Source organism: Podarcis vaucheri (assembly GCF_965113315.1).
Source record: "Podarcis vaucheri genome assembly, chromosome: 15".
NCBI lineage: Eukaryota > Metazoa > Chordata > Lepidosauria > Squamata > Lacertidae > Podarcis > Podarcis vaucheri.
This window is the reverse complement of record NC_138753.1, coordinates 44,892,488-44,907,029: the sequence shown is the minus strand read 5'-3', so window position 1 is coordinate 44,907,029 and position 14,542 is coordinate 44,892,488. Positions and strand designations below refer to the sequence as shown.

Sequence of the window (14,542 nt, the reverse complement as noted above, 5' to 3'; positions counted from 1 at the left end):
CCCTTATCCTATATTTGTGAATCTGGTTCTTCCCGCCTAAGTGCAGAACCTTACATTTGTCCTATTGAAATTTCTTAGCTTGTGCCCAGTTCTCCAAGGTCATTTTGAATTCTGCTTCTGTCTTCTGCGGCATTAGCTACACCTCCCAGTTTGATGTCATCCTGCAAATTTGATGAGCCAGTCTCTGTTCACAGGCTTGTAATCTAAAAGAAGGAAAAGAGGATGGGGAAAGAAGAAGGAGAGAGACACAAATTCAGGCACCAGCTGGGATGGAAACAATTCAGAAAGCCTGATAGTCTGGCTCTCATTGGGTGACAGTTGAGAGAGGACGAAAGCCAATTGATCTCTCTGCATAGGCAATGGAAATAACCTTGTTTCACTTATCTCCTTCTCTGCAAACAGGTATAAAATTGCAAGCAGGTGTACAGTTAATTCATATCAGGTTTACTACAGAATATATTTGCTGTTACAAATTACAAGAGTCATTATCTCATGCTTATCTCTCTCAAACTGGTGAAAGGAATTACATGCTTTATACAGAGTCAGGTCACTGGTCTTTCGAGCTCAGTATTGTCTACAATGATTGACAGAGGTGCTCTAGCACTTCAGAAAGGATTTTTCTCAGGCCCCCCTGGAGATGCCTAGAATTGAACCTGGAACCTTCTGCAGGCAGCACATGCTTTCCACCACTGAGCTATATAACCCAAAATACAGCTGATTATACATATCAAGCCAATTGTCTATCATATTTTGGGAGAAACCAACCATAACCCTGAATTCTTGCATAAGTCAGCTTGTTTCCTGGCAGCATGGCAAGAACAGTGAAAAAGTGAAGTGACTGTGATTTCAGCAGTGTGCACCTGTGCACTATGTGTTCATATTAAACACTAGTTTATTTTAACTACTGTATAGCTTTAGGGACGCGGGTGGCGCGACTGGAAGGTCAGCAGTTTGAATCCCCGCGATGGGGTGAGCTCCCATTGCTTGGTCCCTGCTCCTGCCCACCTAGCAGTCGCTCCGGTGGGAAGGTAAACGGCATTTCCATGCGCTGCTCTGGCTCAGCAGAAGCGGCTTAGTCATGCTGGCCACATGACCCAGAAGCTGTATGCCGGCTCCCTCGGCCAGTAAAGTGAGATGAGTGCCGCAACCCCAGAGTTGTCCACAACTGGACCTAATGGTCAGGGGTCCCTTTATCTTTACCTGCCTTATAGCTTTAATGTAATGTGTGAATGAGAAATATGAGGATTGCTGAAGGGAGAGGCTAAGTTGCTTCCACGGCTAACTTTGAAACATAGCTGTGACACTATCGTGTCCCAAGGCTGAATTAAGCAGTGGGGAACCAATGAAATTACTTGTCTGTAATCTTCAAGAGAGAAAAATTATATAAAAACTATGCATTAGTGCTGAGTTACCCAGGACTTCAAAGTTTAGGATAATTAATTGGTTGATGTTCAGTTTTGGATAGGAAATAGAAAACCTGTTTGGGGTGCATATGTGTGTCCCACATGGGAAAGATCCATATCTCTGTCACTTTTATATGCTGAATCTTTTATTGGTATTGAATCTCTATTGACTGCATTTTGTCATGTGTTTGTAAAGCCACCATAGCAAATTCTTTTGAAATGCGCGTTGTAAATCCATTCAGTATGTAATTTAAGAAGGATGAGTATTTGATGTGATGAAATGTGATGCTTACACTAGGAATTTGAAATATTTGTTTAGCTATGTCAAAGGCTGCTGTCTCAAAAATATATATTTAAAAACTCTGATGATGGATTACAGGAATTTGTATCTGGTGCTTGGCATTTGAAATTATTTTTTCCTGCCTTGAATATCCTCATGATGAATTTCGTACTTGTATTCAAAATATACTGCATGTTACGTTTCTTCAAACTCCATCTAGATCTGAGCAATTTTCAGTATAGTCCTTAACTGATCATTCTCTCTCTTGTTGCCCAGGTTAGAGAAACCTTTGCTGAAATCCGATTATAAGATTTATTGGTCTTTGGAGAAACTCCCTTCTTAATGTTTGTGTGTTTCTGTCTCTCTCCAGCTGTCCCTTTCCCTCCTACGCAGCGGTTAACCCTGAAAGAAGTTTTTGAGGATGGGAAACCTAGGTTGGAGGTCTTAAGAAACCACTTGGTGAAAGAAGGGCGTCTGGAGGAGGATGCAGCGCTGAAGATAATCAATGATGGAGCCTCCATTCTGAGGCATGAGAAGACCATGATTGAAGTTGAGGCTCCAATCACAGGTCAGAGAATGCTTTATTTTGTGGCTTGTTGTTTTCTGAGGCTCATCTGGAATGACTGGCTGCTAAAGCCAGCAGGTTTCCTGTTGCATGTTCTTTCCACTGAAGTGTGCTCAAGATCAGAAAGCTTTCTATACCTCCAAGGGGAAGAAGTGTTTTTGTAGATTGGAGATTTGAGTACAGGAGCTCAGTATAATCCAACAATATAGACTGAAGCAAAACCATGTTCCCTATTGGTTCTGTGACCTTTCTCTTCTTAGCATGTAATCCTGTCCCTCTTTTTGCTGTCCTTCCTCCCCTAGTGTGTGGTGACATTCATGGGCAGTTCTTTGACCTGATGAAGTTGTTTGAAGTTGGAGGATCACCCAATAACACGCGCTACCTCTTCCTGGGAGACTACGTGGACAGAGGCTACTTCAGTATAGAGGTGACAATTCAACTGAGCCTTTGGGGATTACACTTTAAAGTTTGGGCTGAGCCTATGGAACCTTTTCTTCTTCCGCTTTGGTAGTTTATGCAGTCTGGTACAATTACAGAGAGTTAATATGCAACAAGGCTTATCTTTAAATCAGTACAAATTTATTTTTATGTTGGTCAGGAATCATGATGGCAAAGTGGCTAGATTGCAGTGAAGGACATTATGGGTTCAGGTCTGCCAAGCCTCATTCCAAATGCTACCATGTTCCTCCCCCTTCCCACAAATAAAAATAAATTATGATGCACAAGAGCAACTGACCTGTCAGTTTGCTAAGGACCAATAAAGTAGTCTGTGTTGAAACTTGTTTCTTTCTTTGCATGTTATTTGTATTAAAATATATAGGCCAATTTTCAACCAAAAGGTGTCCCAACTACAGAATACAATAAAAATGATAAGCTGTAGACATCTGAATACCATTATGGACTGCTTCAGTTGTGTAAAAATGTGTGATAGCTAAACAAAATAAAAGTTTACCTCTTCTGTTCTCACCTGGACATCTTTATGAGCTCTAGTTGCCCTAATGCATCTTTAGGTTAATCTGGGCTTAAATACAGTTTATTAATATTTCACTGCCTAAATGTTTTTGTGCTTTTTTGGGGTCCCACAGGCCAAACACCATATATTCCGAATTCATAGTTGACTCCAGTCTGCTAAAACAATCCTACAAAAATGGATAATTAGCTAGGGAGGGGTGAGCAGAGGAGGAAACGATCACTTCACCAACTCACTTATCATTCAGATGGAAATAATACTTCTGCTCTTACTACCAGCTGGCATTCTGAAGGGTTGTACAGGAATGGATCCTTAATTGCATTCAGACTGGCTCCTATTGGGTGGGAAATTGTGATAGCCAGGGAACTATGAGGGTGTCCTATTCAGCAGAGGATCCCAATGTGCCCAGATGCCTTGATCCACGTTTACAGTTTTTTAGTGTCATCTGAAGTCTGCTGTTTATTAGCTTGAATGCTGGGTCAGCTGTTCAGGTGGCTGCTTGCCTTCTTTTAAAGTGGCATGTGTATGTTTGCTTTCATCCTTTGTGTTGTTCTTTTTTAAATTAAAGGGAAACATTTTTTAAAGTTGCAGAACTATGGGGAAGGAGTAGGGGGGTCAGGTTAGTGAACTCCAGTAGTGCTAGCCATATGACAGCATTTACAGCAAGTGTTTGCTGCAAGCTTGCAGAAACATTTTTTCCCTTCCAAAGCTTGGCCCAGAAGAGGGAAATACATGTTTTGTTTTAAATGTATTGAGGATGTTTCCAAACTCCCTCCCACTGCTCTACAATGATATCCCTCTTTTCACCTTAGTAATAGTGAGTAGTAAAATGAGTTAGGGGTATATTTGGGGTATTTGGTGATTGGAAAGAATTGGACTTGACCCTTAATTATTTTGGCTGCTAGCTTTCTGTCAAGTGGAGCCAGTGTGTGGCTATTACCATTGTGTGGGGTATTCCTGTCAGCTAGTATGATTAGTGGATGAGGAATTGTCTCCTACTAGTAAATGTTGCAGATCCCCTAAGTGTTTGTGATCTTTGGGTGAAATGAAGTTGGCAAGTACATGTAGGTCCACCCCCCCCCAAATGTTATAGTCTCTGCTGTGACACTTGACAATTTCCAAAGGGCATACCACATGGCAGGGCTACATAGGCATTGTTTCACAAAGGTAGAGGAATGGGTTTCGGAAGCCATTTCAATTAATGAAAGATGTAAAAGTGAAAGGGCACCAAATGGAACGGAATGGTCAGAGCCAGAAAAACTGAGGAACTGGTGACAGTCTATGAAAGTCGCAGGAGAATGCCAATACATTGAGGACAGAGGAGTAAACTGTTTAACAAGGTAGCATAGTCACCTCCTTTTCTGATAGCATTTTGGCTCTCTTCCATCCATCCAATGCTTTCTTTGTCACTTCTAGGGCTAGCCATGTTTGACTCTCACAGCAGAAATAGCAAAGTGTCTTGTGGGACTTTAATGCACAACTAGGGTGGCAAAAGCTTTGTAGGCCCATGAAATCTGGTCCCTGAGTGTTTGATGGTACAATTAATTTGTTAGGCTGTATTATTATTATTATTATTATTATTATTAATAATAATAATAATAATAACCATCTGGCTGGGTTTCCCCAGCCACTCTATTTAATTTGATAAAATATGTGTTGCTTTTTTTAGAACTCTCCCTAGAGCTGTCTGTGAACAAATCAGTAGGCTTCTGCCATGTGTGTGTGCATATATCACACTGATGTCAGAAAGGAATTACTTTTACTTGCTTTCTAGAACCATAGCTGTATTGGTCTGTTGAACTAAAAAAAATCCTGGTATATTTGAGAGGATTGGGAATTGCAGTCTGAGGTAACTATGGAAAAAATTGAGGCAAGGTGGTCTGTGTATCTGATTTAGTTAATTAGCAACACATTTTCCTCCAACTCCATGAAGAATGCAGCCCTTCACAGAAAAAGATGTCCACTCTGTTGTAACTTTTAGCAATTATTATTATTATTATTATTATTATTATTATTATTATTATTATCATCATCATTTATTTGCCTCAAATTTTGTTTTATGCACAATTTCATTGGCAACACCATTTGTGACTTTTAGAACTTTTATTTTTTTAAAGAATTGAAAGCTGGAATTCTCAAGATTCAAAGGGAACTGTAGGCTTCACAAAGGTCCTCTGAGGAAACCTTCATGTTTCCTCCCTCTGTATTTAGTGAGAGAAGGTGGCTTTAATGAGCTGCTAGGAACTTTGGGGTGGTGGTGGTGAGGGAGATAAAATTGTGCTGAGCTGTTGGGATTTGTGGAGGGGGTGGAGATGATTGTGCTGAGATGATTGTTTGAAGTGCCACTTGGAAATTATATGCAGTATGGTACAAGGAAATATTACAGGGACATGCTGCACAAACTAGTATTTGGAATCCTTGGGAGTTGCTTGAAATCGCCATCCTTTGTACGCTGTCAGCATGCGGCCCTTTCATGCTATTCTTGGCCCTCCTCCTCCCCCCCAGCCCAGAATGGAGAGAGAGCTGTGAAAGGCTTGTTCCTTTTCTACCAAGCAGGTATTCATCTTTCACAAAGCAAGGTGGGCTTTGATTAGTACACGCGGGGGCTGCTCCAAATGGCACTTGATAAAATGGAATTGAGAAGCTTTACTTCACTTCTGTGCATGGAGATATGCCTTTTCCTCCTGCATCCTGCAAAATAACTTCTCTCTGCCTTGAATGAAAGATTTTCTGCTTAGGTGTGTTTAGCACTGGCTTCTAATATTGAGATGGAAGCCAGACAGTAGGCTTGGAAGAGAGAAAATGTATTGGCAAATACAAGGCAACATTACCTAAGTATTTACGGGTTTTGCCAAGGCTTGTAATAACAGGACCTAACTGCCTTAAAGAAAGAAAGAAAAGAAACTAGCTGGGGCAATCTCAGATATGGAAGAACCTCATTTTTGTGGACAGGCATGATCTCTTATCACAGATCTTCAAGAGTTTCTGTTATACTTGGCTCCTGCTGTTGCTTGTTCCACTTTGCAACATGGGTGGTGTGTGAGAGAGAGCTTTCATGGGCCTTGTATATCACAGTTTGAGTTTGTACAACTGGGTTGGGGATATTAGGGAGCATCTGCCTGAGCAATTGATGTTAATGACAAAAAAAAACAAACAGGATGTAATTTTTATAATTGCACCCTGATGCAGGCAGCCAGGAAGCAGGATGCAGAGCTGGGAGGGAGGGAGGGAGGGGCAAGACCAGTGCTGTCAATGTGAAGGAGTTACCTGCACTGCTATGAACATTTATAGTAGAGTATCATGCTCTGATAGTTGGACTTGCACCTGGAGGACTCAGGTTCAACACCCTCTTGGCCATGAACCTCTCTCGGTGGCCTTGGACCAGTGTCTCTGCCTTTGTTTGGCTTAACAATCAACTCTGTTGGCATGTATATTGTTCTGAACATATATGAGTGTATTAAGTGCTTTATGCTTAGTCAGATCATTGGTCCATATAATCTAGTATTGTCTACTTCATAGCCAGTACTAAACATAGACATACAACTTACAAATGAAGCATCTTACCCAGTGGCCAAGGCAGCTGACTGCAGATATTCTGTTGCAGGTAGTTCAATGAAGCTGGGATGTATTTTTCAGCCTGTTTTGGATTGCCCACCCCTACCCTTCCAAAACATCAGATTTGCAGCTTGGACATATTATTAGATCTGGCTCTGTCTTTGAATGCCCAAGTGATATCTGTGGCTTTCCATCAATATGACTCCTCCTGGACAGAAATAGTATAGCCACTTCTACCCCTTGCAGTGATCAGTGTTCAGTGGTGCCATCAGCAGAGGGGAGTGGGCAGAGGCCACCTGGCTGGAGCCAGCCAACCTCTGAGGGAGGCGGAAAGAGAAGGGGAAGCATAGAAAGTGGGGGAATAAAATAGGAGGGAGGGGAGGACAAAGGGGTAGTTGAACCTAGAGCAGAACATCTCACAAGCACCTCACAGGAAGGAAACCAAAACCAAACCTAAATAAATAAATAAATAAATGGGAGGAGGAGGAAGCCAGAGAGGGAGGGAGGCAGGCAGCAAAGTGGAGCAAGGCGAGGGTGTGTGGAAACCTGGATAGGAGTGGTGACAGCAGGTCAAGGCTCTCGCAGTGTCCACTGCGTTCTGGCTCAAAAAAGCACTGTGCACTCATTTCTACTTTTTTGCAGAGCAGGGGGACATGATGCCCCTAAATCGCTGCATCAATGGAATCCTGCGTTTTATTTTGTCTTCTGTGAACCAAGGTTACTACTCTAAAGTGAGATCATTAAAGCTTCAAAATTAAACAGGAAATCTGGTCTGTAAACACTGTTGCCCCTTTCCCATTCAAAACATGGCCAAAGAAGGACCTCTCCACTATTTTGGAGGAAGTGTAAGACACTTTTCCCCTTTCCTGTTTCTGCCTGTGTTTTGTCCTCGAAGTCCCTGGAACCCTAGCTTTCAGAATTCATCTTCTCCATTAATCTGTCTAAAACAGAGCAGCCCCATGATGTGCATAGCCTCCAACAGGGACATCCTATTCAATTATTATTATTATTTCATTATTTATACACCACCCACCTGACTGGGTTGCCCCAACCACTCTGGGTGGCTTCCAACATATATAAAAACACAATAAAACATTAAACATTAAAAATCTTCGCTGCCTTCAGATATCTTCTAAAGGATGTGTAGTTACTTATCTCCTTAGCTCAGGAATCGCATAACTCCATACCCTCCAACATTTCTCCAATGAAAATTGGAATGTCCTAAGGAAAAGCAAGATATCCTGGGATCAAATCAGAAACCAGGATGGCTTCTGTAAATCTGGGACTGTCCCTGGAAAATAGGGACCAATGGAGGGTCTGAATGTGGACTGTAGTCCATACAGAGAGAACTCCATCTCTGATTATAAGAGGAGCAAAGTGGCCATTCCTGCTTCCAGTCCTTTAATGAAGCTGCATGCCCTTTTTTCCCCCCCTTTCTTTCTTTAGAGGGTCTGTTAAACTTGGTAATCAGAACCCACCTATCTTTTGTTTACCATTACCAAAAAGTTGCCTGTCCTCTTTATCTGCATTGGTGTCTGCATTTTAAGAGTTATGACAGAGAAGAAAAATCTGTGGGTCATTCTTTGCAGCTATGTTTGATTCTAAAGAGATGTTGCTCAAGAATTCCAGCAGCTTTTGTCCATTCCTCTACAAAATTGGGTTTTTACACCTTTACTTCCTAGATGTATAATAGAAGTGAACTTTTAAAGGAAGAAGTTTTTTTATTTTGGTTATAAAATTAAGGAAAAAGAGCAAAATGAAGCAGGGCAAAGGCTAATAGAGTTCTGCCAAGAGAACAAGCTGGTCATCACAAACACTCTACACGACTCTACACATGGACATCACCAGATGGGCAGCATCGAAATCAGATTGATTATATTCTCTGCAGCCAAAGATGGAGAAGCTCTATACAGTCAGCAAAAACAAGACCTGGAGCTGACTGTGGCTCAGATCATCAGCTTCTTATAGCAAAATTCAAGCTTAAACTGAAGAAAGTAGGAAAAACCACTGGGCCGGTAAGATAGAATCTAAATCAAATCCCTTATGAATACACAGTGGAAGTGAGGAACAGGTTTAAGGATTCAGATTTGCTGGACAGAGTGCCTGAAGAACTATGGATGGAGGCTTGCAACATTATACAGGAGGCAGCAACGAAAAGCATTCCAATGAAAAGGAAATGCAAAAAAGCAAAGTGGCTGTCCAATGATGCCTTAGAAATAGCGGGGGAGAGAAGGCAAGCAAAATGCGAGGAAGATAGAGAAAGATACAGGAAATTGAATGCAGATTTCCAAAAAATAGCAAGGAGAGACAAGAAGGCCTTCTTAAACGAGCAATGCAAAGAAATAGAAGAAAACAACAGAATGGGAAGAACCAAAGATCTGATCAAGAAAATTGGAGATATGAAAGAAACATTTCGTTCAAAGATTACCATAATAAAGGACAAAAGTGGTAAGGACCTAACAGAAGCAGAAGAAATCAAGAAGAGGTGGCAAGAATACACAGAGGAATTATACCAGAAAGATATGGATGTCTCGTGCACCCCAGGTAGTGTGGTTGCTGACCTTGAGCCAGACATCCTGGAGAGTGAAGTCAAATGGGCCTTAGAAAGCACTGCAAATAACAAGGCCAGTGGAAGTGATGGTGTTCCAGCTGAACTATTTAAAATTTTAAAAGATGATGCTGTTAAGGTGCTACACTCAATATGCCAGCAAGTTTGGAAAACTCAGCAGTGGCCAGAGGACTGGAGAAGATCAGTCTACATCCCAATCCCAAAGAAGGGCAGTGTCAAAGAATGTTCCAACTACCACACAATTTTACTCATTTCACACGCTAGCAAGGTTATGCTTAAAATTCTACAAGGCAGGCTCAAGCAGTATGTGGACCGAGAACTCCCAGAAGTGCAAGCTGGATTTAGAAGAGGCAGAGGAACCAGAGACCAAATTGCAAACATGCGCTGGATTATGGAGAAAGCTAGAGAGTTCCAGAAAGACATCTACTTCTGCTTCATTGACTATGCAAAAACCTTTGATTGTGTCGACCACAGCAAACTATGGGAAGTTCTTAAAGAAATGGGAGTGCCTGATCACCTCATCTGTCTCCTGAGAAATCTCTATGTGGGACAAGAAGCTACAGTTAGAACTGGATATGGAACAACGGATTGGTTCAAAATTCGGAAAGGAGTACGACAAGGCTGTATATTGTCTCCCTGCTTATTTAACTTATATGCAGAATTCATCATGCGAAAGGCTGGGCTGGATGAATCCCAAGCCAGAATTAAGATTGCCGGAAGAAATATCAACAACCTCAGATATGCAGATGACACAACCTTGATGGCAGAAAGTGAAGAGGAATTAAAGAACCTTTTATTGAGGGTGAAAGAGGAAAGCGCAAAATATGGTCTGAAGCTCAACATCAAAAAAACGAAGATCATGGCCACTGGTCCCATCACCTCCTGGCAAATAGAAGGGGAAGAAATGGAGGCAGTGAGAGATTTTACTTTCTTGGGCTCCATGATCACTGCAGATGGTGACAGCAGCCACGAAATTAAGAGGCGCCTGCTTCTTGGGAGGAAAGCAATGACAAACCTAGACAGCATCTTAAAAAGTAGAGACATCACCTTGCCAACAAAGGTCCATATAGTAAAAGCTATGGTTTTTCCAGTAGTGATGTATGGAAGTGAGAGTTGGACCATAAAGAAGGCTGATCGCCGAAGAATTGATGCTTTTGAATTATGGTGCTGGAGGAGACTCTGGAGAGTCCCATGGACTGCAAGAAGATCAAACCTATCCATTCTTAAGGAAATCAGCCCTGAGTGCTCACTGGAAGGACAGATCGTGAAGCTGAGGCTCCAATACTTTGGCCACCCCATGAGAAGAGAAGACTCCCTGGAAAAGACCCTGATGTTGGGGACAACAGAGGACGAGATGGTTGGATAGTGTCTTTGAAGCTACCAGCATGAGTCTGACCAAACTGCGGGAGGCAGTGGAAGACAGAAGTGCCTGGTGTGCTCTGGTCCATGGGGTCACGAAGAGTCGGACATGACTAAACGACTAAACAACAACAACAACAAGAGCATTCTTTGTTTGTTTTAAAAGTATGTGTTGGATGTCCTCCCTGAAGCATGGATGCCACAAGTTAGCAGAGGCAGCAAGAGTTTGTGGCCTACCTGGGGAGGAGGATCGCTGGACTTGGCTTTGGCACAGTTAGATGTACAGTCCTGCTTGCCATTCCTGTGCTGCACTGGTGTGCCAACTTGGTGGCTCAGTGGACAGGCCACCCCAGGATATTGGAGGTGGGGGCAAATCTGCATGGGCTGGAGCTAGAGGCAAAGCTGACTTAGGAGGACACTGTTATAGCTTAGTTGGCAGAACATTAGACTCTCAATCTCAGGGTCAGGGTTTCAAGCCCCACACTGGGCAAAATATTTGTGCATTGCAGGAGGTTGGGCTAGATGACCCTCGTGGTCCTTTCCAACTCTACAATACTGTGATTTTATGATCTCATGTTGGCACACTTGCCAAAAAAGTTGGCCATGCAGTTGGATATTGAAGGTCCTTGTTTCAGTCCCTGGTGTCTCCAGTTAGAAGGATCAGGTAGCCAGTGATATGAAGGACCTATCTCTGAGACACAGGTAAGTCTACCTGGCTAGATGGACAAAATGTCTGACCAGTATAAGGCAGCTTTCTATGTTTCCACTGTGAGCTCTTTGCAGCAGGACCTTGTGGAATCGAGCTTTCTTCCTTTCTGGAAATCCAGCTCCTTGGGCTTATTTCCAGAAAGTTCCAAAGTGCAATTCTCTGCAAATGAATTTTCTAATATGCTGCCTTCAATCACTCTCTTGTAGTGTGTGCTGTATTTATGGAGTTTAAAGATAAACCACCCCAAAACACTTTTCCTGCTCCGAGGGAACCACGAGTGCAGGCACCTCACAGAATACTTCACCTTTAAACAAGAATGTAAGTATGGGATGACTGGGGTAGGCTGTGCATCTGGTTAGGAAAAGCTATGGATGTTGGTGTGAAAGCATCCAGTATGTCCTTGCCCTCCTCTCCTTCAATATGCATGGAAGGGGAGTTTTAAATTCCACAGAGCAGAGAGGCTGTGAGCACTGTTCCTATGGCACTGTCTCCCCAGCAGTCTGACTCCATGCAAGTTGTCCCTCCCACTCCCATCAATTTAGGGATCCAACATGCTGTAATTATAGCCAAGAGCTTTCAGTTCCAAATTGTGCAGCTGGAATCAGAGTTGGATGGAAATTGAGGGCTTTCCCTTTTTAACACAGATTGAGTGAAACCCAATCACCTCATGTAAGAGTGTGTGAAGTTAAATGGGCAGACCTTTGTTAGTTTTTTATAGACTGAATGGTGATGGTGCAGAGGGGAGACTGGTCACTTTGCTTCTCAGTTTCAGAATGTCAGTGCTAAAAGTTAGTTTTTCTCCCTTCATTACAGTTCCTCTTCTCATTAAATATGTTGTGCTGGTTCTCTGACTGTCCGTATCAACTTCAAACTCTGAGACTCTACATTTAAGGCCCTCATCCTCCCACAACAGTATATCCTTTTTCTCTGTCATCCATTACTTGCCTTGTACCTCCTTATCACATTTGCCCTTTCTGCCTTGGAACACAAGTTCCCCTGTTTGAACTTCCCTGCTCCTTTTGGTTCCAGGCTTCCATCAGCTCCTGGAAAAGGAAACAGGAAGGGGCAACTGGCAGACAGATCAACAGCTGTTGTGTAGAACGTCTTGTTCATATTTCTTGTACTTGTTTGTTCTCCCTTCTCTCTCCTAATACCACGCCACATCTGAGGTGCATGTTTGCTTTTAGCTTTTACCCAGTCCATGTACAGTTTGCCTTATTCCAGGAAAAGCTGGAAGCACAGTGGCCATATGTGCAAGAGAGCCTCATGTTTTGGAAGTAATTGTAAAGATAGTCCATATTCTTATTTTAATCCTTCAGAAGCTTAATTTTCAAGAAGTAGTGCATTTTCTAAAAGGATGATGCCATAACCAAAAGATACAAGCCCAGGTATCTGGATTTGTATTGTCAGTCATCATTATGCTTCTAGAGTACCGTATATACAAACTTTAATATATACATTATGCTGATTAGCCAGGTACTTTATGGGAAGAAATCTTTCTTTGTTTTGAAAGCTGCCCTTGGCTTTAGTTGCCTTTCTGGGTCTTATAATCTACAGAAGAGAGTAAACAACACTTTTAACACTATTTATGATACCAATATATATTTCAAACAGTGAAAATCGAGACAAAAAATTTGTTGAGCTTTTTTGGCAAATTCGCAAAAAAAAGAGAGAATCTTTTGAGCTATCTTTAATCTCCAAAAACTGCACTGCCAACGTGGGTTGCCATACGTCTGGATTTTCCCGGACCTTTTTGTGATTTCCACATGGACACTGCTTTCGACTGCAGTATTCCAGATGTGTTCAGGAATTTCCAGACATATGGCAACCCTACCAGTATATTGATTTGTGTTATAAGAGCTGTAAGATGAATAACTGGTGTCTGGACTGACTTTAGTAAGTCACTTGGGAAGCCTCTTTGTCTAAATGTTTTAAATAAATTTGCAGTCTTTAAAAGGGCTGCTTTTCATGACAAATTTTAAAGATACTAATTCACCTAATCAGTTGTATAAAGATAATATAAGATGTATAATACATATCTAACTTAGAGCAGGCCTAGGAAACCCTAACTACTTCCAGAGTCTTGCCATGTATAGTTGCTTTCTGCAGGAAAGCCTTGCTCAGGACAGTGGTTTTGAAATTGTTTCTTGGAAGCTCATCAGATTCTCCTCAGTGGGAGAATCAGTCCAGGTAAGCAAGTTTTCCTGGAAGATGGCTTGTCCCATCTTCTCCTGCAATGTGCAGAAGCAGGACTAGAGAGCATAGGAGCTAACACTTAGGGGTCAAGATCCCTTTGCCCACCCAATAAAATGTTTGAGGGGGCCAGGCACCCCCCCCCAAGTTGATGGGCATTGCCACTCAAATGGTGTGTGTGTGCTGTATCATTGATTGATTGATTGATTGATTGATTGATTATGTGGGGCTTACCTGCCCCCCAAATATTCTATTCAAGTTGGTACCCGTGCTAGAGAGTACATTCTGTTGTTCACTCCCAGTTCAGAGTCCGGAATTTCCAGGACATACAGTTTTCTGTCTAGATATTCACTGTTTGAAATATAGCAACTCTTTGGTGAAGCCTAGCATAGATGGCTACAATTCTATGTGAACTACATGTACACCATAGAACATGTCCAAGAATCTTCTGCAATGGACAAGGAGTCTACAGGAGATGTACTGCAGTTCCTTGGCAGACATGTTGGTGTGGAAAGTCTCTGAAGCAGGAAAGGAGGAAAAGTCCTGGCTTAGAGAGAGGAAGAGGCAAGGCAGTTGTATTTCTTAAGTCCAGATGACTGGCAGTTTTCTGGGAGCCTTTTTATTTTTTATCTTTTATAGTTTGCACAAGTCATTGCCGTTCTCTTGCTTCTGTTTCCTGCAGGTCGAATCAAGTACTCTGAGCGGGTGTATGATGCATGCATGGATACATTTGACTGTCTTCCTCTTGCTGCCCTTTTGAACCAGCAGTTTCTGTGCGTGCATGGAGGGCTGTCTCCTGAAATCACATGTCTAGATGATATTAGGAAAGTAAGTGGTGCCTCTTTCTTTTCCCTCCACAGGTATCGTAGTTCCAGTGAGGGTCTTCTTGTAGGCTTACCTGTCCCCATTCTGACAAGGTTCCACTCCAGGGTCTGTTTC

The 14,542-nt window shown here is 42.3% G+C and overlaps 1 protein-coding gene across 4 annotated transcripts in view; it reads left to right on the top strand.

The window, feature by feature from the left end:
- Positions 1-14,542, top strand: part of PPP3CC (protein phosphatase 3 catalytic subunit gamma) — an 86,555-nt gene that overhangs the window by 50,952 nt on the left and 21,061 nt on the right. For all 4 annotated transcript variants that reach the window (XM_082200480.1, XM_082200481.1, XM_082200479.1 and 1 more), the window contains exons 2-5: positions 2,054-2,251; positions 2,551-2,675; positions 11,617-11,728; positions 14,286-14,431. In XM_082200480.1, coding sequence (XP_082056606.1) covers positions 2,054-2,251; positions 2,551-2,675; positions 11,617-11,728; positions 14,286-14,431 — 581 coding nt within the window. The remainder of the gene's footprint in view (positions 1-2,053; positions 2,252-2,550; positions 2,676-11,616; positions 11,729-14,285; positions 14,432-14,542) is intronic.